At 35.8% G+C, this 24,564-nt stretch overlaps 1 protein-coding gene across 1 annotated transcript in view; it reads right to left on the bottom strand.

Annotated features, from left to right (window-relative positions):
* PTBP2 (polypyrimidine tract binding protein 2) overlaps positions 1-24,564 on the bottom strand; it is a gene marked incomplete in the record, with an annotated part of 70,157 nt that overhangs the window by 2,330 nt on the left and 43,263 nt on the right. The window contains 5 exon segments of the mRNA XM_015812568.1: positions 259-475; positions 2,027-2,119; positions 2,526-2,559; positions 3,997-4,148; positions 14,859-15,054. Of these exon segments, the coding sequence (XP_015668054.1) occupies positions 259-475; positions 2,027-2,119; positions 2,526-2,559; positions 3,997-4,148; positions 14,859-15,054 (692 nt within the window).

The following is a 24,564-nucleotide window of genomic DNA, read 5'->3' as shown; positions in this document are numbered from 1 at the left end:
GACAAATGATCTTCTAGTGTCAGCCGTGGATCCAGGAGGACTCCCAGATTGCGCGCCCTCTCTGAGGGGGCCAAAAATTCGCCCCCTATAGACAGCGATGGAACCAACTGACTATGCCGGGGCGCCGGCAGCCACAGCCACTCGGTCTTGGAAGGGTTGAGTCTGAGTCTGTTCCTTCCCATCCAGACCCGTACGGCTTGTACATGAATTTTGGCTTGTACATGAATTTTTCAACGAAGTTGCTTAGCCAAGACTTACGGAATATTAGATAAATGAAGAGTTGCAGAGGGAGGAAAAATATTTTGAAAGTTTTTTGAACCAGGCTTCTTGAAACGGTGAAGAGGTGAATTGCCAAAATCTTTTGTTAATCCTTGGTCATCGAGACCTTCTCGAGGTAGCTGAACTGTTTGATGCTTGGAAAGAGTAACACGAATAATCTTGCCATACATTTTCTGCCCGTTAAGATGGCTCATAGCTAAAGAGAAATAACAAAGATTATTTGCTTCGGCCCTTATATCAATTTAACAATACAACGTTTTGATATATTTATTGTTTTAAAAAGAGCCTCTGATGGCAATTGGTTTTATTAAATGAAGAAATGAAAAAAGATGTATTTTTTTTCTTTATCTACCCAATATCAAAGTTATTTGAAGTACTGCAGGTTTCTCAAAGAAGTTTTTTTTAAAACTTTAAAAAAAACAACAGAAAAACAATCTAAATAATAAAAAATAGCATGAGAAATAAAGCATACTACATTTTATTTGTTTATTCATTTATTTTCATGTGTCGAGACCAGGAGTAGGCAACCTTGGCTCTTCTATGACTCGTGGACTTCAACTCCCAGAATTCCTGAGCCAGCCATGCTGAGGGGACAGGGAGAGATTTCCAAGCTGAGCCATGCTGGCTCAGGAATTCTGGGAGTTGAAGTCCACGAGTCATAAAAGAGCCAAGGTTGCCTACCCCTGGTCTAGACCACCCATGAAATCTAAAATAAATAAATAAATAAATGTACTATTTACCATTCCAGTGCAGAGTAGACATCTAATCTCAATCTGAGTAGCATAGTATAGAAATCCTTGGAAAAAAGGGAGTATCTTAAAATGCCAGGTACTGAAAAGAGATTAACAAAGAAGCCTGGCCTTCCTATTTGGAAAGGGCACTGAATAAGCAAGATCCTGCAGGCAAGAAGGTTGCCATTTCTTATCATTTCCATTTCAAATTTCCCAGGGCTGTCTCGAACTCTTTCTCACTGAATTTCTACTGTTATCTACTTAAAATTAAAACTAATTTTTAAGTTCCATTCTCATCACTGTGTATTCAGTATAGCAAAAGGAAAAACAAAGGAAAATAATGGCTTGTTTAATATACAAATTGGGATGATTTAATTATTACCAGTAATTAGGCAGATCAATTTTATGATACAAATCTACAAAGACATGTTTCAGCAGAACTTTTTTTTATTCAGGCAGTAAACAATGGTGCATTTTTATAAGGTGGGCAGAATCTAAAAGAATTACATAATGTGCCACGTACATTTCTTCCATTTCTTATAAATAAGATAATATTTAACATAAGTAGGCAAGTTAGTCTCCTTCCCTTCCTTAAAGATATTATTTTTAATGCAACTTTGGAAGAAAAGAGCATGAATCTGCAATATTCTGTTATTTACTATCCACCCATCACAGGTACAACTATGCAATTAATAAATTATCTCACGGGTACGGAGGGTTGAGATCTAAAAAACCAAGGATCCAGAAAAAAAAAACACCTGTAGCTGCACTCACTGAAAAATAAATTTGAATCCTGATATTGTAGTGTCTGATTGAAAGGCCTCATGTTCAGAAAATAATTATCTGTCCTTAGAACATATCAGGCAACTTTACAGACTTTATTCACCCCTACAGAAATCCTGCGGTTTTATAAATTGTGAAATATGAACAGTTTCCCAAATAATTTTGGGAAGACATTTTAAGAAATACTGAAAGCCAAGAAATGATACATGGAAGAAGAAAAAAAACAATCTCACCAAGCTGTGACTGGTTTCCATCAGCCATCTGTATAAGAGCACTGTCTTTCTTATTGTATAAAATCTTCACTCGTTGTACATCCCCATAAACACCTTTTTAGGATTAGAAAAGTAACCCAAAAGAAATAGTATTTTAAATATAGCTAAATAGAATACTTTGAAACATCAATGAAACATTCGGACAGATCTTTCACTTCTTCCAGCATTCACACAAATGAATAAGAAGAACAAGATTTTGAATAGGTGGATTTTGAAAAAAGGAAGACATTTTTTGATATACCCTCAAAGCTATGAGAATGGTTTTAAATAAAAGACCATGCAAAATAAAATCACATGCATTAAAAGAAAAGTTTGCATCTATGGAGTTTAAAAATAGCAAAAGAAAAATAGCAAAAGATTTACTATTCAACTTTAAGCCAAAGTGCTAGCTATAAATAAGAATTAAGGTGAAACAAATAATTAAATCAATAATAAAAGTATAGTGCTAACGATAACATACCGAAGAGGGTAAACAGACTTTGGGGCGTAACCATCTTTAGAAGGAGAGAAGAGCAAGCAGCATAAGACAAGAAGAGAGAAGAGTCGAGGAAGAGCGGAGATGAACAGATCATCCATAACGAAGGGTGGTTCCCGCAGAATGGTGAGGTGGTCATGGATCATGGTTCAAGGCGGTTAATTGGGGCAAGTTGGTCCGAGGAACATTTTGTTCAAGCACAGAAGCATGAACATAGGGGATGGAGACAGGGGTGTAGACAAGGAATGCAAAGGATAGGATAGGGGAGGGTGTGGGAATTTGGGAAGAGACGGGGAAAGGGTAGGTGAGTACACAGGGAGAAGGATGAAATGGGGAAGGGAAACAGCAATGCAGAAGAAAAATAAGGAATTGGGGAACAAAAAAAAAATAAAATATAGGTCAGTACATAGGAAATGCAGGAATTTGGTCAGAAAATGGTTGGTTTATGTATTGTACAAGAAAAACTGAGTAAAATGTAGTCACCCAAGACAAAATATGGGTAAAGTACATCCATATCATACAGTAAATTACATTTCAATTGAACATGAAAAAACATGCAATAGAAACTTAAAAAAAAAATCCTCTAAACTTTAACTGCATAAGCATGTCTGGTTATGAAATGCAGGGAGAAGTCTTTGAAATGGCACTCTGATTCAAGCATTTTAACACGCAAGACTATGAATGACAAAAATGAGAGAAGTATAATGGTTCAATATTAAAACAGAGGCCAGTCAAATGGAACACATAGTCAAAATAAGACAAACCAATACAAACTATCCCACATTTCATACCAGCTTCCACAGCAAGTCAAAGTAAAGATCCAAGGCAATAAAATGAAAAACTAAAAGTAACTTAAGACTTCAGAGTTGACGAAATAATAAAACAAAGGTTTTCTAAAAAGGAGACAAAATGAATAGCAACTGCAAAAGAAAAGAAAAATTACTAAGAGAGATTGAAGAGTGCTGCATCAAGATCGTTGGGAGGAACCTTCAAAGAAAAATTTGTTAGAGTTGTTCACATACATTAATACAACAAAAAGAGCAGAGATGTGTAAGCATGAAATGAATAAGCAAAGGAACAACTATAACAGAAAAATAGCAGTTTTATTAAATTCTACGTTTCAAAATGGAACGCACGGTTACAAAAATAAGCTAAAAAAAATAATTATCCAGAACATGCAATGTTTACTCTCTCTAATGTTTTAAATGAAACATGGTAGCCAAGCAGGAAAGGATTATTTTAAAAAGGCTAGCTACCTCCAAAATCAAAAGTATTTTAACAGTACGTGACATATTGGAATCTAGCCATAACGCAATCTGAAGTAACATGAATAAATAAAAAGTCGATCTTAAGATATGGAAGCAAGCTCAAAATAAGAAGTGTACATAAGAATTTGAAAAAGAATGAAGCATGATCAGAGAAAAAAGAAGGCTGAGGAGAGAGTAGATACACTAACCTCTTCATTTAAATTGCTAACCAAAAGGACTGTATTGCCACCAGTTGAAACTCCAGGCATACCCACACGGCCAGCTGCTGCCGCTGCTGCCGCCGCAGCATTTGGAATCCCCAAAGGACTCAGCGCTCCTGGAACAGCTGCAACAGGAAGCCCTAATTTTAAAATAAAGCATATTTTACGAAACACACACAAGTCGCTCCAATATAGCCTAATTAATGCTCCCATTGCTGAAACCAATTCTTTATGATAAAGCAGACTCTATGGCAGTGTTCTCAACCTTGGCATCTATAAGATGTGTGGACTTCGACTTGCAGAATCATCCAGCCAGCATGCTCTTCGACTGACTAATATAAATCGAAGCAAATGATGTTATTTCTTTTACAACAGGTTCTGGGTTAAGACTTTTTTTTTTAAAATTCCTTCTAGCAAAGGGGAGAAAAAACCTCTACATCGATTTGGGTTTGAAGCATTTTTACCTACATATTCTATAGGAAAAAAGTAACAAAGGGAAAAGACGTTACTAAAAAGAGGATGCATTTTTGTATTTCATTATTCCTTGGAATTTAATAAAGTTAATTTCTTAATCTGCACGTTGCCTCTAATATACTGCAAATTATCTACTAGAAGTGATGGAAAGCACACAGCCATAGAAGGATGAAACTCTACAACGGACACAGACAATCACTCTTCCTAATTTTGAAGTCATCATTGCCATTGTCCTGGCACAATGCCATCTAAAGAAAAATCCTCTATGTAAGGGTACAAACTATATTCCATGACAATATTTCTCCAGAATAGTTTATTCACAATTATCTGTCCTAAGTGTGAAATCAATCTGTATTAGTACCTTGTAAAACTATGATTCAATATTGCAGAGATTAATATAAAAATGTCCCTGTGCTGTGTATCCTTTGGTATTGAGTGGAAAAATTACTTGCAAACAGTATCAAAGTCTTGTGATAATGGATTAGGTACACTACCTGTACCTAGTATTACTAGACTAGGGTATCATGGCCTACTCCCTCCCCCAATTTAAAAGCAACACCTCCTTCCTCAAATTATGATGCAAGCTTCCATATGGATGCTAAGAGTTTTTAATAAGATAACATTACAATTATCATTGTTGTAATTTTGGTTTATAAAATTCCTGTCATAAAGATGAATCCTTTGCCAAGAATGATGTTTTTGTTTCAAACACCACATGTTCTGACATCTTATATATCATTTAAACAATGGCAGAAAATTATATCCACGTTTGTATGGCAATGTAAAAAAACAACAACAACCAAAGGTTAAATATAAAATACTCCAAGATACTGTCATGGATCCGTCCCTGGACCCTTCTCCAGACGAGAGTTTGGAGGGGGAGGATGAGTTTGAGTCGGCAGAGAAAAGCACGGAGCTGAGTGATGGTCTGGAATGGGGCTCAGAGAGTGCTAACCTGATGGAGCAGCCTCAGCTGGATTGATTGGATGAGCGACAGGCTGAGACTGAGTGAGGTGAGCTGCAGCGAATTGGCCAGGAGGCACCAGGTGAGGACTGGGAGCAGCTGCTACCCATTAGCGATGAGGAGGAGGTGGAGTCCACACCTCCTCCTGATCTGAGGACATGTAGGGCAGAGAGGAGACAGGCACAGTGCTGGACAGCTAGACTACTTGTGAGAAGGCAACCTCACCTGTCGTGAAGGGCCGCACTGGTGTCACGTACTTAATCCCGCCCCGAGGATTTACTGGAGCAAAGTGCCCAATTCCGTGCCTTGTGTGTTCGTGCGGTGTACCCTGGCCCGTTTGACTTGTGGACTGTTTCCCTGGACTTTGGGTGTGCCTGATGGACTTGGTTTACCCAGTGAGTCTTGCCGTGCTGAGCTTGGAATACGAATCTACACCTTGAGAATGCTTTCTGGGGATCTGGGTTTTTTTTGGGGAGAGGTTGAATCAACACCTTTAGAACTCTCGCTTTGCATGTGTGTCTGCATGCGAAGGGAGTGGGGCAGCACAGAGGTAAAGGAAAAAGGAGGAGTGGAATCGCCTAACTGGAGTTTGCATTTTGCAACCTGCTGTTTGGTTTGGATGAGAGTAGATTCTCCTGAGAAATAAGAGAATTTTAAAATTAGAAAGAGTACAATCTGAGATTTGGGTGGCATGGGTTTTTTATATGATAAATGTAAAGTTAATGTAGATCTTAAGAATAATTATATTAGAACCCACACGCTGAGAATGTGGAATGGATATAAACCCAGAATGTGCCCAAAATGCCTTCAGGGATCTTAGCACAAGAAACATTTTATAGGAAAAAAAAGAACAGCAGGCAAAAACCTACTATTGAGAGTTTTTTTAAAACAAGAGCATGGAGAATATAAGATGAAATCAAAAGAACATCTGCCTGTAGAGGGATTTAGTTTTCAATGGTTTTCGTATATACAGTCAAGAGAAAGATTTACGGTAAATATGACATTTGGAACTGAAAAGCAGAAGGCAGAATTTGTAGTTAAATTCTGTAAAAAGTTGAACATGTAATTACTAAAATATATAAAATGTATTCAACTCTAAACAAAAGAATTCATGAAACAGTGCATGATAAAGAACTTTGGACATAGTGTATTGATAAACTGGGAAAATATGTCATTAAAAAGTGTAAAATTTACTTTTTGTTATATAGTATTTGTTTTAAGACAGAAGAAATAAAATGATGTTTATTGATGGATTGGAACATGACTTCAGAAAAATTGTGTAGAATATATAAAGCTACTTCACATTTATACTGGAAATGTGGACAACACAAAATGTCACTATATCATGTGTGGTGGATTTGTAAAAAAAAGCCAGAAAATTTTGGGTTCAAATATACACAATGATGTAAAGAATTTTAAAAACTTAATATCTGACTAATACCAGAATTTTTTTTGCTGGGATTAATGGACAGACAATTAGAATAGAGCCATGGAAAGTTATCCTTACATATGATTATTGTTGAAAGACTATGCATGAAAACGAAAAGGAAGTATGCACACTTAGTATAAAGATCCAAAAATATCCATAATAAATCTTTTTGGAACCATGATAGAATGTCTGAACATGGGTAGATTTATAAGCAACATTTTTTTTATAAATCCATCACTCTCACTTCTCTCTCGCATCCATCCATTCATCGCAGATTTACATAATGTTAAATGGGCCATATAATTCAGTGATTGGAGGATCTGGGTCCAAGACTATAATTGCAGAAATACAGTTATTTGACTAATAATACAGGATAAAGATTGAATCAGAGATTTGCATGTCACAAATTACACAAATCCTTCACTGATACAGAATGCTAAAATCCAGTGACAATCTTTACTAAATATGTGATGATCACCATACAGCACAGGTTCTTGCTTTGGCCAATGAACAATATGAGATTCAGTAGCCCACCATGATTTTAGATATAATGCTTAAATGAAGGAATATAAATCAATATATCAAAATGTCATAGCTGAACACTCAATAAAACCTATAATTTCCCATGGACATCTATTATTTATCATCATACTTTCAGAAAGTTCATGGAACAAGCAAGTAGTCTCTAGGATGAATGATGAAACTGTCTGGGCCATGTTTCTTGGAATATACACAGAGGGCATTACATTTGCAAAGCTGGTCTATTGCATCCTATAAATGTAACTCTGGCTCAGACTAAAGCAAACAAAAGTAAATTAACCTAACAAAAAGACCTTATTTCAATAATGCCACTATGACAAGTAATATGACCATTAAATTCCAATACTTGGACACCAAATGGGATGAAGAAAGAAGTACCAAATGTTCATATAATCCTTCAGTGAGAGTACTGTAGGGGTAGAAAATGATCCAAGAGTTGATCTCTTGAAAAAAGGTGCCAAAATCATTCTTTACACCTGAAAGGAGCTAAAGAATGAAAGTTGAATCTTCACATTGGCCAGAAGTAACAATATAAAAACTCTGGTGAACAGTAGGTTTTGAACTCCTTATTTCACAGATAGTAGCAGTATAGTAGTAATAGCAATAGCATTTCACAGTGCTTTACAGCCCTCTCTAAGTGGTTTACAGAGTCAGCATATTGCCCTCAACAATCTGGGGGGCACTTTTACCAACTTGAAGGATGGAAGGCTGAGTCAACCTTGAGCCACTGAAGATCGAACGCCTGGCAGTCGGCAGAATTTAGCCTGCAATTTAGCCTCCACCACCACGGCTCTGTAGTAGAAGAGCTACTACAAGGAGACCTCTACAAGGAGACCTCTACAAGGAGACCTCTACATTTTTACTCATAGCAGCATATTTGACAAGCAGCTAGCCTTAATGAAATATGTACTCATTGCTAGCTAGAAAGAAGATTGTTACTTTTGTTCTGCACATGCATATGACAATTCTAAAATGATACAGCATGATTTCGGACTTTGCCTTTATAGAACATTTTTTCCAGCAATCCAAGTAAACCTAAAGAAATACCAGCTGTCTCAAATGCCACTTGTGTAACTGCTTTGACTAGGCTGGAAAATTCTTTGGGGGAAAAGGTGGTATAAGGTGGTTATTATACCACCTTTTGGGGGAAAAGGTGGTATAATAACTTTAATATGCAGTGTCCTTCCTCTTTGTCAAGAAACAGATAATGGAATTCACTTTCTGCATGTGATGCTTGATGAATAAAATTCTTTTTCCATTCAAAATGGGATTTAACAACTTAACCTATTACAGCAGGGGTGTCAATGCGTCACCAGGAAACCGCGCCCACCCCATTGCCGGCAATGGGAAAAAAGCTCCGATACGTCACGTGACATCGCGAGTTTGACATGTCTGTATTAAGGTAGTCCTCAACTTACGACCTCAATTGAGCCCAAAAGTTCTGTTGCTAAGTAAGACATTAAGTGAATTTTTGCTCCACTTTATGATCTTTCTTGTCAGTTGTTAAGTGAATCACTACAGCCGTTAAGTTAATAACATGGTTGTTAAGTGAATCTGGCTTCCCCATTGGCTTTGCTTGTTAGAAGGTCACGGAAGGAGACCACATGACCTAGGATGAGTCAGTTGTCAAGCATGTGAATTTTGATCATATGACCATGGGGATGCTGCAATGGTTGTAAGTGCGAAAACTGTCATAAATAACTTTTTTCACTGCCATTGTAACTTCAAATGGTTATTAAACAAACTATTGTAAGTTTGTTTACAATATGCGTATGAGATCACTATTTTGTATATTCTGGAAAAAAATGAGGAAGCTAACAATGGCAATGTTTTCTTGCTCAAGATATTAAGTTAAGAACTCATTAAGAAATTAGAAATATCTACCTAAATATCTCTGTTCCCTTTTTGCTTTTGGGTATATTAGTAGACACTAATCCTAAAAGCTAAATGAACTCATGTGTAAAGCAAAGATTCTTCTTCATCAGTTTAATGTAATATTAAATTTGTCTGAAATGGTATTACTATTTGTCTGAAATGGTATAGGGTTTCTGCCTGAGCAGGGGGTTGGATTAGAAGACCTCCAAGGTCCCTTCCAACTGTTATTATTATTATTTTTATTATTATTATTATTATTTTTACTACTACTACTACTACTACTATTACTACTACTACTATTACTACTACTACTATTAAATTGGTTGGGATTTCCACAGGGCAAAAATACCAAATTTTCTTTTCATTAAATACACTCAGTAGGTATGTGACTCCTAGAGGTTATCTGCTGGAGATTCTTAACTTTCTATACTACAAACTTGAGATTCAGTTTGTAGTTTGGTAGACTAACAGGTCGTTTAGTGACCGTTTGAAATTACAACAGCACCGAAAAAAGTGACTTATGAACTTTTTTCACATTTATGACTGTTGCAGCATCCCCATGGCCACCTGATCAAAATTTGGATGCTTGGCATATTTATGACAGTTGCGGTGTCCCAGGGTCATGTGACCACCTTTTGCGACAAGCAAAAGTCAATGGGGATGCCAGATTCACTTAACAACCATGTTACTAACTTAACAATTGCAGTGATCCACTTAACAACTGTGGCAAGAAAAGTAACAAAACGGGGCAAAATCCACTTAACAACTGTTTTACTTAGCAACTGAAATTTGGGGCTCACTTGTGGTCATAAGCATATAAAGTGATGAAAAAAGTTTCTGTCCCTGCCCCAATTTATGGGCAGGCTCTCTGTTTTCTGCACATTGTATCAGGTCATGTAGACATTTATGAAGTGAGAACATGAAGAGAAGGACGAGGGGGGACATGATAGCAGTGTTCCAATATCTCAGGGGCTGCTACAGCTTCTCTGTAGCAGCCCCTGAGATATTGGAACACTGCTATCATGTCCCCCCTCGTCCTTCTCTTCATATTCTCACTTCATAAATGTCTACATTTATGAAGACATTTATGAAGACATTTATGAAGACATTTATGTCTACATTAGGGAGTCAAGCTATTCTCCAAAGCGCCTGAAGGCAGGACAAGAAGCAACGGATGGAAACTAATCAAGGAGAACCTAGAACTAACGAGAAACTTCCTGACAGTTAGAACAATTAACCAGTGGAACAACCTGCCTCCAGAAGCAGTGAATGCTCCAACACTGGACGTTTTTAAGAAGAAACTGGACAGCCATTTGTCCGAAATGGTATAGGGTTACCTGCCTGAGCAGGGGGTTGGACTTGATGACCTCCAAGGTCCCTTCCAACTTTATTATTATTATGTTGACCTCCGCTTCTCATTGTTTCTGGGGGTGGTTTTTGTTATCTACCCTCACCTAAACCTAAATCAACAAAAGCTCTGATCCTGAAATAGAACTTTTCCAGCTCAAGCATAGCAACTTACTAGATTAACATAAAACAATCCCATCTCCAAAATTAGATGGGAGGGTTAAGCTTCATCAGGATGCCCTTCTATCTCTAAATAGGATCTCAGGGCAGATTTGAGCAGAGACTTAGATAATAAAAGTCACTGAGGAAAACAGATTAAAAAATTAAAACCTATTAGGTCATAAAGCATCATGAAAAATCGTGGCAACAAATGCATACAGTCGATGTTGAGTGCATTGGGAAGGAGGCATTATTAAAATAGCTGGTTAAGTGATAATTAATGAGTTTTTTGTAACTTGTTCAAAACTGTAATCTTTAGCTACTTTTGTAATTCAATCCCTAATGGTACAGTTCTATCCTCCCGTGGAAGTAAATGTCAATTGTTAAATGATTTTTACTATCTCTCTAATTTTTTATTACTGAGCCCTGTGAATTTCTTTTGCCTAATTACACAGAAGAATCTCAACTCATCAGAAAAATGGTATAATTTATTTGTCTACACTAATAGATCAAATGCTTATTTATCCTATAATTCTATAGTCCTAATAAAAAAGATATTCTTGTCCTACATGTATAATTTCCAAATCACTTACTCAAGGCAGATTCAATAGTAATTCTTTCTTTCAGCTAAACATTACCTGCACTATATGGACTCTCACAGCAATTTGATAAGAAGCTTATGTAAAAATTATGTAAAATGGGATTTCTAGTGATAAAAGTATCCAAATGCACCTTGCAACGATTTCAATTTACTTTTAGTTCTGAATGTGGAAACTTTTAAACACTTTTTTCCCTCAAGGCTAAATTATGGCACTATTAAAATGTTATTGTTCTTAAGCTCCAAGCAGAGAAGGAGTACAGTTTCACAGTTTTCTTCCGTGCAATTTTCTTCCATAAAGTACAAAATGTATGTCAGTAAAGGAATCAAGAACTCTTCCTGACAAAACATTAGAAAGCAAGCTTTTCTATTTGTTGAAGAGATTTTTTTTTCCTACAAAAACATAAAAGCATATTGAAATTGTATCCAATTTACAGTAAATGAAAGAACAGACCATATACGTATATATGAACAAAGACCATGGGGTAACATTTACAGTTTTAATCTGAAAATCAGAAATAGTATGAGCTACATATACCTTACATGCATTACAAATCTCAAAAAATTAAGTTCTGCAAGGACAGCGATGCTCGTTTTGGCTCCAAAGTTTGTATTAGAAAAGAGCAGATATGGATAACACAGCTCCTAACCATTTTGTTTATTTACTTCAGTATCATTAATGTTAAACCTCAGATGGCTGGAAAGATCAATGTACAGGGTTCATGTATACTGACATACTCATCAAAAGACCATTTTTGCTTTTATATTAAACAGGTTTTGACAAATAAATGCAATAAACATAATTAGATTTCATGCAGAATAACCTATAGCCATACTCACAGTTTACTGTGTTTTCCCTTGAAGCAATATTTATCAGCACAAAGCAAAAAGTATATTTAATTGCCTTTTGACAATACAACTTATTGCTCCAATGAAGATACTGACCGGATTTGAATGATTGTAAGCAATGAGATTCTCCTATCCCAACCACATATACAACTGACAGAGAAGCAGAAGGAAGAAGGAAACAAGTAACATAGCTCTCATCTCTTTCAGGAACACAAAACTTTAAAATCTTTTTGGAAACAACAATACAAAAAGCAGTCTAGTCAACAATACAAGACTAGAACTTCCTGATTGCTAATTCATTTTGAAGTGCTGTTATTCCTAACAGGTATCTGGAGGATTTGCTTAACTACCTGAAGTATTTGTCAAATGCCACACAGTTCTGTACAAATGTTATCACTTTCTCTGTGATATGCTCTGTGGCTGATGATCAGACAGAAAGCTTTCTCATCAGGACATCTTACATCTGGAGTCCCATCTCCACAGAAACTTACCTGATCAATTCTATTAAAATTGTAGGAGAAAATCACATTAGCCATTTCAACGTGTCTAATAGTTGATATTAGTATTTAGCATTGTTAATTTTTATTCTTTTTATTTAATAGTTTTAATTATAAGCTAGACAAGAAGCTTATACTTAAAGGTGCTTTGGTCTCCTACATAAATCTTCCCCATTTCTAATAAAGAAGCTCTTCAGATTGCTAGACTGGAAAAGATTTCTACAGGAGGTCTGGATAAGATAAACTTATCTATTCAATTATGTAAGGCCCAGTTCATATCAATAAATGATATGCATCTTTAGTATGAAAGCTGTTTTTTTCAAACAGTTATGTCTTCAATACCAGGAACAGCAGTTCCAAAGGACAGAAAAGGAAAGGAAAAGGCAGCACTAAGATTTTTTCTTTATTTTTGTGACCAACGAATTTGCCCTGTATCACATGAACTGAAAATAATCTATTCAATTAGATTTTTTATGCCAATATTTAACTGGAGAGCCTAAAATTAGCTTGCTAATTTGATAAGAGTCAGAGTGAACTTGAACTTTTGTTTTCACTTACAGGCTCTAAAATAGTTGCAAGTCTGTAAGACCTTTGTGATCCCTAATATAAGATATTTTGGTACAAGTTACTATAAAATTGCTAATATTATTTATTGATATATGTACTTCCTCATTCAAAGTGTGTGCTATCTCAGTTCATATGCACTACACCAGCAGTACAGCATCATCTGTATCATCTCTGGATTATATCACTGTGAGAATATGATTTTATTATAGTTCAGAGATTCTGAATTGAAAATGACAATTTAGACTATTGAATTAAACCTTTCATTTAGTGCAGGAATTAAAATTAATAAAAGTTTCTAATATATGGCTATGCTACCACTTGAACACAACCACAAAAAGACAGCCCATTATCTCTCTAAATAACTGACTCTTTGTTGAATTGCTCTTATTCTCAGGAGATTTTTCTTAACATGCAATTAGAACCTGCTTTGCTATGTACTCTGGGATGACAGACAACAGGCGGTGGTTGTCTTCTATGTGACATCCCTTCAAATTCTTAACGAGTACTATTATATTCTACCTTAGTATTCTTTTCTTAAAGCGGAACATTTTTAGTTCCCTTAATCGTTTCTTATAAAATTTAGTTTCTGATTCCCTATTCATACATCCTTGCATGCCCTTCTCTAGATGTATCCACTTTGTCTGAATACTGTATTTTCTAAAACACAATGTATCATATTTGGGGTGGGACATGACAAATGCGGAATGGAGCATTCCTATGATTTAAGAATGTATAATTCCTGACCCCATGATTTATGATTTAGTAACTCCATCATGATTGACCATGGTGACATTGCTAGCTTACACTCTATAATCCTAGGATGTTCTCCCCATCCCCAAATATTAATATAAACTAAGTACCACTAAAATGTGTGCATTTTTTAAACGAAAACACTAGGGAATATTAACGCTTTCCAAATTTCATTTTCAGTCTGTTTCACTAATCTATCAAGAATTAGGGAAAAATAAAATCTAGGTACTTTCTTTTCTAAGAAAAGTCATCTTTAGTATTACTCTTGTTTTGATTTTCAGTGAATTAGATAATTTAATTAAAAAGTGAGTGCTTATTTTATCCTATAGGTTTTTTTTAATCATCCATAGATAATAAAACTGGCCAATTTTCATGGCCAATTCTATTTTATAATACACAGACAATAAATTGGCCAATGAAAATACAAGGAAAGGGGACCATGTGGAATAGGATATGTATTAACATTCATTTCAACAGATTCTAGATGATGCATTGAATTAATGCAATATTAATAAAAGTACCTTCCAAAATGGGAACTTATTACCTGAATATCAGAAGCAGGTACTCAGATTGAAAAGACTTGAAATGATATAAATAAGTAATTGCTTAAGAAAGAAAAGAAAAAGTGGTGAGAACAGTAATCAAATAAAGTTATTCTTAGGAACCAATTAATTCAATAATCTCATTCGGGTGCTTGTGTGTATGTGTGTGTACATAAGCCACAAATGACATCTATTATATAAAACACAACGGTATATATTATACGAACAACTGAGAAAGAGGAACAAACAAAAATCATACCTAGAAGTGAAGTCTCCTTTGCAAATGCAGCAGCAATAGCTGGATCCAAAGCTGGTTGACCATCACCAGATGGAAGGTCAGGACGAGTGTAATCTCTACTTTTATCATTATTATACTTTACATTCAAGTTGACCAATTTGGAAAAATCAATCCGCAAGGTACAGCAAGCATTATAAATATTCTGACCATCTAATGCCTGGAAAAGCAGAAAAACGAAATGAGAGGATACAGCAAAATTTATAAAGGAAAATTAAAAGTCCACTGAAATTAATCTAAAAATACTTCAAAATGTTTATATCAACTAGATCTTGCTGTCTTTATCTCCAAAGTGGCAAGTGAGTTTTGCTCTTGTGATGTGAAGTTCCAACTGATAAAATTGCAGCTTTACCAGACGGTTTTCAGGTATTCTTTTTTACAATCTGTATTATTTGATGTAACTAAAGTTTGTCAAGGAATTTTTCCTCCTCCTCCAATAACCTTTTCCTCCCAATTTAGTAGGAAGGTCTATCTCAATAATTATTTTACTCTCATTTTCCAGAGGCGTCAAACAATACATGCTAAAATTCCAGTGTCATTTTTAAACAATCGCTATAATAAAAATGTTTGGCAGAAGTTGGAATGAAGGATTTCATAAGGAGCCAACTTGGCTTCTAGAGTAAGTAGGAAGAAGCAAAGTTAATTCCTGCTAAAGAAAGAAATATGTGCGTCAGTATTTCTAGCAATCTAGCCACTTGGAGGTGTCTAAAAACAAGGCTAAAGAGAGTTAACTATCTGAAAATAAATTATAAATTACTTATACAGATCTACTGATGTAACTACCTACCCATAACATTTTACAAACTTATTGTTAAATGTTTAGGAAATCAGGATAGAACAGTCAAATAGTTGGAGAAATAAAAAGAGAGAATATCACAAGAGCTGTTAATGCTCATGATAGATTCCCTTCTTTTCCATTATTATCATATTTATAAACATCAAAAGAGAATGGCTGGGTATATAATGGTTACCTTTTATTGTAATAGATAGATGGACAGATATCTTAACATTTGCCCCAAAAGGGAAAAAAAAGACAATATACAATGAGAGGGGAAAGTATTTTATCCCCTGCTGATTTTGTACGTTTGCCCAGTGATAAAGAAAGGATCAGTCTATAATTTTAACGGTGGGTTTATTTTAACAGTGAGAGACAGAATAACAACAAAAAATTCAGAAAAACACATTTCAAAAAAGTTATAAATTGATTTGCATTTTAATGAGTGAAAAAAGTATTTGATCCACTATCAATCAGAAGATTTCTGGCTCCCAGGGGTCTTTTATACAGGTAATGAGCTAAAATTAGGAGCACTCTCTTAAAGTGAGTGCTCCTAATCTCAGTTTGTTACCTGTATAAAAGATACCTGTCCACAGAAGCAATCAATCAATCAATCAATCAATCAGATTCCAAACTCTCCACCATGGCCAAAACAAAAGAGCTGTTCAAGGATGTCAGGGACATCCTACACAAGGCTGGAATGGGTTATAAGACTATTGCCAAGCAGCTTGGTGAGAAGGTGACAACAGTTGGTGCAATTATTTGCAAACTGAAGAAACGCAAAATAACTGTCAATCTCTCTTGGTCTGGGGCTCCATGCAAGATCTCACCTTATGGAGTTTCAATGATCATGAGAACAGCGAGGAATCAGCCCAGAACTACATGGGAGGACCTTGTAAATGATCTCAAGGCAGCTGGGACTATAGTAACCAAAAAAACAATTGGTAACACACTATGCCGTGAAGGACTGAAATCCTGCAGCACCCGCAAGGTCCCCCTGCTCAAGAAAGCATATGTACAGGCCTGTCTGAAGTTTGCCAATGAACATCTGAATGATTCAGAGGAAAACTGGATGAAAGTGTTGTGGTCAAGTGAGACCAAAATCGAGCTCTTTGGCATCAACAACTCACCATGTTTGGAGGAGGAATGCTGCCTATAACCCCAAGAACACCATCCCCACCATCAAATAAGGAGGTGGAAACATGCTTTGGGGGTGTTTTTCTGCTAAGGGGACAGGACAACTTCACCGCATCAAAGGGAGGATGGATGGGGCCATGTACCATCAAATCTTGGGTGAGAACCTCCTTCCCTCAGCCAGGGCATTGAAAATGGGTCATGGATGGGTATTCCAGCATGGCAATGACCCAAAACACACAGCTAAGGCAACAAAGGAGTGGCTCAAGAAGAAGCACATTAAGATCCTGGAGTGGCCTAGCCAGTCTCCAGACCTTAATCCCATAGAAAATCCGTGGAGGGAACTGAAGGTTCAAGCTGCCAAACGTCAACCTCGAAACCTTAATGACTTGGAGAGGATATGCAAAGAGGAGTGGGACAAAATCTCTCCTGAAATGTGTGCAAACCTGGTGGCCAACTACAAGAAACATGTGACCTCTATGATTGCCAACAAGGGTTTTGCCACCAAGTACTAAGTCATGGTTTGCGAAGGGGTCAAATACTTCTTTCACTCATTAAAATGCAAATCAATTTATAACTTTTTTGAAATGCGTTTTTCTGTATTTTTTTTTTGTTGTTATTCTGTCTCTCACTGTTAAAATAAGCCTATAATAAACATTATAATTATAGATTGATCATTTTTTTGTCAGTGGGCAAACGTACAAAATCAGCAGAGGATCAAATACTTTTTTCCCTCACTATACAAGTTAAATTCCATATTATCCTATAATTGTCATGTATTGTAGTTTAGGAAAATTAAAACTATAAAACATATGTATGCAGGTTATTTATTGTCATTTTTTTAAAAACAGCAGTTGGCAATTGATTTCCATCCCTTAACAAATAAAGAATGTAAAAGAACACCATAACTGATAAAATGGAACGTTAGTTCGTTAAGATTGCCTAAATCTAAGATCAAAACATATTTTTAATTATTTTATTTTCATCTTTATTGTTTCTAATAAAACAATCTTAACCTTAAGATACATAAAAATTAAAATATAAACTAAGAAGAAAAAAATCTTATATTTATCAACAGTCACCGGTTTACTAATGAATTCACTACTGTATTACAATATATCACAGTCTATGCCATAATAATACGTATTGCTGCATTTTTTGATTGGTAGAAAATATTGCCTTTTAAGATCAAAACATATATACATGACTAACCGCCAAAGTAATATAGTGAGAATATACTCTGCAATCTTGAAAAGCAATTGAAATAGGAGACAATATAGTAATAATAGGTGACTTCAGCTGCCCTCCATTTATTAGATAAATATTCTGGTTTCAACTGATGCATAATATTTCTAGATATAATAAATTAAGGTGTCTTGGAATGACTGGGAAGCTCCTACATGCAAAACAAAGCAATGAAGAATTTATTTTGAAATGTTTAGCATCTGGTGCAAAAGGAGTATTTTTTGTTGAACAATGACTTTGATATTATTAAATTCAATGCATTTTAATATTTAAGCAGTTTCTTAGAATTGAAAAGTATAGCTAAAAAGAATAATCAGTTCAGGATGCTTGAAGATAATTTAAAGTTTTGAAAGGTCAGATGGTAGGTAGAAATAAAAATACCAGAGAAACAACAGAAGTTGGTATTCCACACTATCCAAAAAATTATTGAGAAAATATCAGTTCTTTTTAATATATCAGAACCAAAAAATAAATTTAGCCATTTATGGATATAAATAAATGGATAATATAACAGAGCAGCTGAATTTTGAATTTTATGGTCTTCATTAAGATATGGTTCTGTCCTTGATGATAATGTCCTACAATTCCAAATCATATCACCACCACTCCAAGCAAAAACCAGGTCTAGTGCGTGACACTTCTGCAACTTCCCCCAATGAGTCAGATCTGCTATAAATTAAGTTGCTGGTTGCCATGGCTGCCATGGCGGGTACGAATTCAAAAAGTGCCTCTGAATCTGTACCTAGGGAGGATGTGTTGAAGTCCCTAGGGCCATAAACCTGGAGACCGCAGATGGCAACCTAGAGAACACAGCACAGGTAGAAAAACAGTAGGGAGGCTGGTCAACAACAGCAATCCCAAATGATCCCTAAGGCCTAGCGTCCCAAGTAGAGACTTCCCATCTGCCTGTTTCTGGGACAGCAGCCCTGAGAACCCTCAGGATTTTGCAAAAAAAAAATAATAATAGTAAAATGATATCTGAAGCCTTGCTTCATCTGTTTTATAAATTTCTTTTAATACTGATATATTTAAATACTATTTTAGAGGAACCACACTTCGTTTTCCTTAGGAGTACTTGATAATGTTATTAGAACTTGATTGTATCTTGCAACAGAAACTATGTTGCAACTATCTAACGAATGAACTAAAGGTCAAGATACGAAAACAGGTCTGGTATGCAACTGAGCAAAAAATATATTTTTATTATGAGGGATTTAAAGTCATTACAATTCATCCAATTAAACTCTATAAAGCTCGTAATATTTTCCAGGTATAAGAATTATCCTTAGTTAGAGTAGCATGACAACCTTATAGAGGATCTAAAATTTGATTAAACTTTTAGCCATTAACTAATCCAGCATTAAAATAGAAAAAAGTATAAACCACCCATATAAAATACTTGGGTAGTCTTTGGTAGGGCTAGACTAATTAAAATGCATAGAGTTGTTAGAACATTTAATCAACAATAATTAAAAAAAATATCCTGGATTACATATTTCTAGATCCAAAATAAATTATGAAGATCTGGTATTCAAGCTTATCACACTTATACTGGTAGCCCTCGACTTACGACCAAAATTGAGCTCAACACATCTTTTGGTTGCAAAATATGATCACATGACCCTGGGACACTGCAACTGTCATAAATGTGAACCAGTTGCCAAGCATTTGAATTTTGATCATGTGACCATGGGGATACTGCAAAGGTCATAAATGCAACCCCTCCCCCAAAAAAACCACAAGTCACTTTTTTTTAGTGCCACTGGAACTTCAGTCACTAAATGAATGATTGTAAGTCGAACACTACTTGTATACAATTTTCAACTGCCACTATGTTTGACCAAACTGCTTTTTAAACAACTGTAACGGGAGCCATGGCCCATGCCAAGGGGCTTACAGGATTATAGAAAAGCAAAGTATATAATATTGCAAATCAAGTAACTGGGAACAGAACTGGGAACAGAATTTCCATCACTAAGTAATGCAGGTCGTAAACTGTGATCTCAAGTGAAAAATGTTATGAATGGTGTTTGCGTGAGAGTGGGATGCTGCAACTGTCTTAATTGTGAGCCAGTTGCCAAGTGCCCAGATCATAATCAGATAACTGGGGTGCTGGAATGGATGCAGCTTTGGGGACTGGTTCCCACTTGTTCAGCACCGTTATAACTTCAAATGGTCACTGAACAAATTATCATTAACAAGGAATACCTGTATTGTCTTACTGATATCAGAAAATACATGTTACTGTCTCTAATTCATATATGGTAATAGGAGCAGGAGAGAGGGAGGCCCAGGAGAAATATAAGGTCAGAAAAGAGCCACAGGAGGACAAGATTTTAGACCTCCTTATTAGCAAAGCAATGGTTAAATGTTTTACATATTATTTATGTTTTTTATGATTTAAAATAAGATCAAGCCTCAACCCTTTTTTTTCCAGACACCACAGAGAAGGTTAAAGAAAAAGCTGTCAACTTTGTTATGCTGCAAGGACAAAATGGCAACTGGAATAATTACACCTTTGCTATGGGATTGCCTATTATCATATTATCTGGTTTGATATTCCTACATTTTTTAATATAGCAATAGCACGTAAGACTTATATGCCGCTTCATAGTGCTTTATACAGCCCTCTCTAAGCAGTCTACACAGTCAGCATATTGCCCCCAACAATCTGGGCCCCCATTTTACTGACCTTGGAAGGATGGAAAACTGAGTCAAACTCAAATCCCATCAGGATCAAACTCCAGTCTGCGGGCAGAGTTAGCCTGCAATATTGCATTCTAACCACTGCGCCACCAGGGCTGTTATATGGTTTGGGGAAGAGGAATGGGATTTAAAAAGGATGTTCAACTGTATTTACTGAGCATGGATAGCATAGATTATTTTGTTAAAATAGAAAAACAGCACTATTCCAGGCTTACAATTATGGCCTGATAGTGTTAAGTTTGCTCTCCAGCTATGTATTAGCTTTCTATTGAAGTGTGTGTGTGTGTGTGTGTGTGTGGGAGGGTGGTACACGCATATGTGTATGTATTTGTGTGGGTCTCTACAATATACTATCTTGACAGTGTTATAGCCAAAATAATTTTGAAGATGAGAGAAAGTTAAGAGACATTTGAGAAGTATGAGGAAGGAAAAATCTTATCATCACTATTTGGACGGTCACAAGAAGTTATTTTTCAAAGGTTGAATTTGTTCCCTTGAGCACATTTCAATTTCAGTAATATCAAAGGTTTGGAGCTGATATCGATAGGAATAATATCAGTGCATTACCATGTTGATACAGAATATATATTCTAAGGATTGACTCCTAGAAAGAGACAACTTGGGAAGATTTAATTCAGTGCCCAGCTTGCCTCCATTGCCAGTGGTTTGCCAAGCAGTAAACTGAACTATCTGCCAGAGATGAGATACAATTAGTTTCCTAAGTGCTCCTGGAAACAATTGGATTCCATTAGTCACCAGAGTTGGACCATCCAAATTGGTTCTGTTGCCTCAGGAAGGTCACAAGTGGCTCTCATATACACAAAGCTATAATACAACGGATACACTAAAAACCTTAAAACCTATTCTTCAACAAATTATAACACATTCAAAGAATTTGTCTACCTGAAGACAATAAAATACCATTTAACACAGACAAGCATAATGGTAAAAACACTCTTGAAGATAATGAATAACATTTCTTCCCAAGGTTAAAATGCTTCATTGCATATTTACTCATAAGAAATTAAGAAAGTGTTTCCGATAATTCTGGATTAAAACTCACAGAGACCAAGAGTCTGCTGACAGGAATTTTTTTCCATTATCCCTCCTCATGCAGAGAGGCTTTTCCAGCCTCACTGCTGCAGATATGAAAGTCAGAAACAATCATTATCCACCTCACTCAAACTTCACAGAAAGTTATGGCTGGAAGAAGAAAGAAGTGAAAAAGGGCAAATCTATTCCTGATATCCATGTTTGTGTTCCCTACAGATACACAAAGTTTAATCTGAAATGCTTTTATTATACTCTGATCTAATTTTAGAAAATGAAACTAATCTATTTGTTTTGGTGGCTCATACAAACTAATGATAAATGCTTCTCTGCAACGTAATTTTTAAAGAGTAATTTATGATATAAACACTCTCTCGTAAACTGATATAATAATGGAGGGAGTCATTGTAAGCCAAATATAGAATAATTGGTGCCAATATTCACCTTTGCCACCTGAGTAACATGCTAAAAATAACCAGTACTTTATAGTAGGAAGTTGACAACAAAGTTATTTTCGTCAGACTTTTCAGAAAATGCTCTTTTAAGCTTCCTTATTAAATTTTAAACACCTCATTCTGATTCCTTAATATATAGACTATGTGCAAAAGTATTTCTGCTATTAACCTTTATAAGCAAGAAACAGTGAACACATTTGATTTCTCATCTGCATTATACATTTTTTTAAAACTGACCCTTGTCAACTGCTGAATATTTCATTTTTATTTTATTTATTTATTAAGAAAATTTATATGGCCATCTAACTTACTCATGGTGACTCTGGGCAGCTTATTTTATACTCTGGAAGCCATCTTATTTTTATTTATTTGACATTATATCTAACTATTTTTTGTCTTATTTTCTTTCTGTACCTCTCTACATTAATTCAGTTAAAAAGTACATACTGTCAAAAGTTTTAAAATACTGTAATTAATGGATTAGCCAAAATTCTGTGAATACAGGCATTTCTCTTTATTTTTCAGGTTTGTTAGAAATACTATTTATTAAATTTGCATATTTCACAATCTGCAATATTTATTGGAGGTTTACAAGAATCATATACAATATATTACTGCAATATTGTACTAAAGATAATAGTCTACTGACTGATGATAAATCCACTTATAATATAAAATAAATTCTCAGGATTTCACCAGCAAATACTAGAAATGAAAGTGGCACTCTAATATGAATTATCTCTGAAACGTTAAATGCAAAAAAATAAATGAAGCTATTGTTTATAGTAATGGCTACAATAAAATGTAAATGTTATTTATAGTGGTATCAAAATCCAAATTATTTTGTTTTTTGTTTTCTCCCATCTAAAGTATGCCAAAAGCTTGAAGCTTTTCTTTTTTGGAAGGAAAAACAATTTCCATCTGTTTCTTGTTATGTAACAAACTGGGCTAGCATCAGGTTGGCTGCACCTGAATTTGCCAGAACTAGATCTTACAGTACATGTATATCATTCAGAAGTTAATTTTCCTGTAAAATTTTAATCAGTTTAAAGATCATCCAGTACAAGTAGCCATCCCAATCTTTTAAATTTGACTTACAGCAATATGTTATATACAGTACTCCAGAGTTAATCATTATGTTATGAAATAATTTAAAAATGAGAAAGTATTATTCAAGAATGACTGCTGCTATGCCGCAGATACTACATAATCCGTTTCCAAGGCTTTGTGGAAGTACAACATGGTGAAACTTCAGAGGGAATGCTCTTTAAGGGAGGAGGTTCACCTACAGCAGTGGTTCTCAACCTTTTTAATGCCGCGACCCCCAACCGGTCGTAAGTCAAGGACTAAACCGGTCGTAAGTCAAGGACTAAACCGGTCGTAAGTCAAGGACTAAACCGGTCGTAAGTCGAGGACTAAACCGGTTGTAAAACGAGGACTACCCAACCGGTCGCAAGTCGAGGACTTTCCCTTCCCGGGAGCGCCGCGCATGCGTGGTTCCGCCCCGTGTCGGCCGAGGCGTAGCTGGCAAGCGGCAGAGACGGAACAGGCTGACCACCAGCTGGCCCAGCTCAAGGGAGGTAAGGCACCCGCCGGAAAAGGGGGAAAAATGGCAGACAGCCTTGCTTGGCGACCCCCGTGAAATGGTCGATCGACCCCAAATGGGGTCGCGACCCATAGGTTGAGAACCGCTGACCTACAGAGAAGGTCTGTCTGAGTACCAACCACATCTAAGCAAGTTAATCTTGTCTAAACTTACTGGATGGGGAGAAGCAACTGAAAATCATCAACTCAATAAGAATTCAGGATCTAAATCAGAAAGGGCTTCATAGGTGACAAATTTTATTTTGAATTGCACATCCAAAAGCCAGAACAGTGCAAAGGAGTGGTGCTACATGGAAAAGACAGGATATGCCCATTATTATTCCTGTTACTGCATTCTGGACTAACTTTAACTTCTGAGTAATTTTCAAGGGTGGTCCTCACATAAAGTACCTTAAATAGTCCATGCAGAATCCACACACAGCACACTGTAATAAATATATTCAAACTAAGGAGTATGACAAATTGCTCATAACATTTCATCAACTGTCAGTAAAAGAATGGCTTACCTTGATACGAGAGACATAAAAGCTGCTTTGAAAACAGTACACTATTTGTTTTGATCCAATATAATAGTTAAGAAGTCACCAACATGTGCATTTAAGATAAAAGTCTACATAGGATGATTTATTTATAATTTAAAATTGGGTTTATTCTACCCAACAAAACAACATTTTGCAAAAGTTCTGTCAATGGAAACATA

The sequence above is a fragment of the Protobothrops mucrosquamatus genome, unplaced genomic scaffold (genome assembly GCF_001527695.2).
Source record: "Protobothrops mucrosquamatus isolate PMUCROS unplaced genomic scaffold, P.Mucros_1.0 scaffold96, whole genome shotgun sequence".
NCBI lineage: Eukaryota > Metazoa > Chordata > Lepidosauria > Squamata > Viperidae > Protobothrops > Protobothrops mucrosquamatus.
The sequence above is the reverse complement of the archived record's forward strand: the minus strand, read 5'-3'. Positions and strand labels throughout refer to the sequence as shown.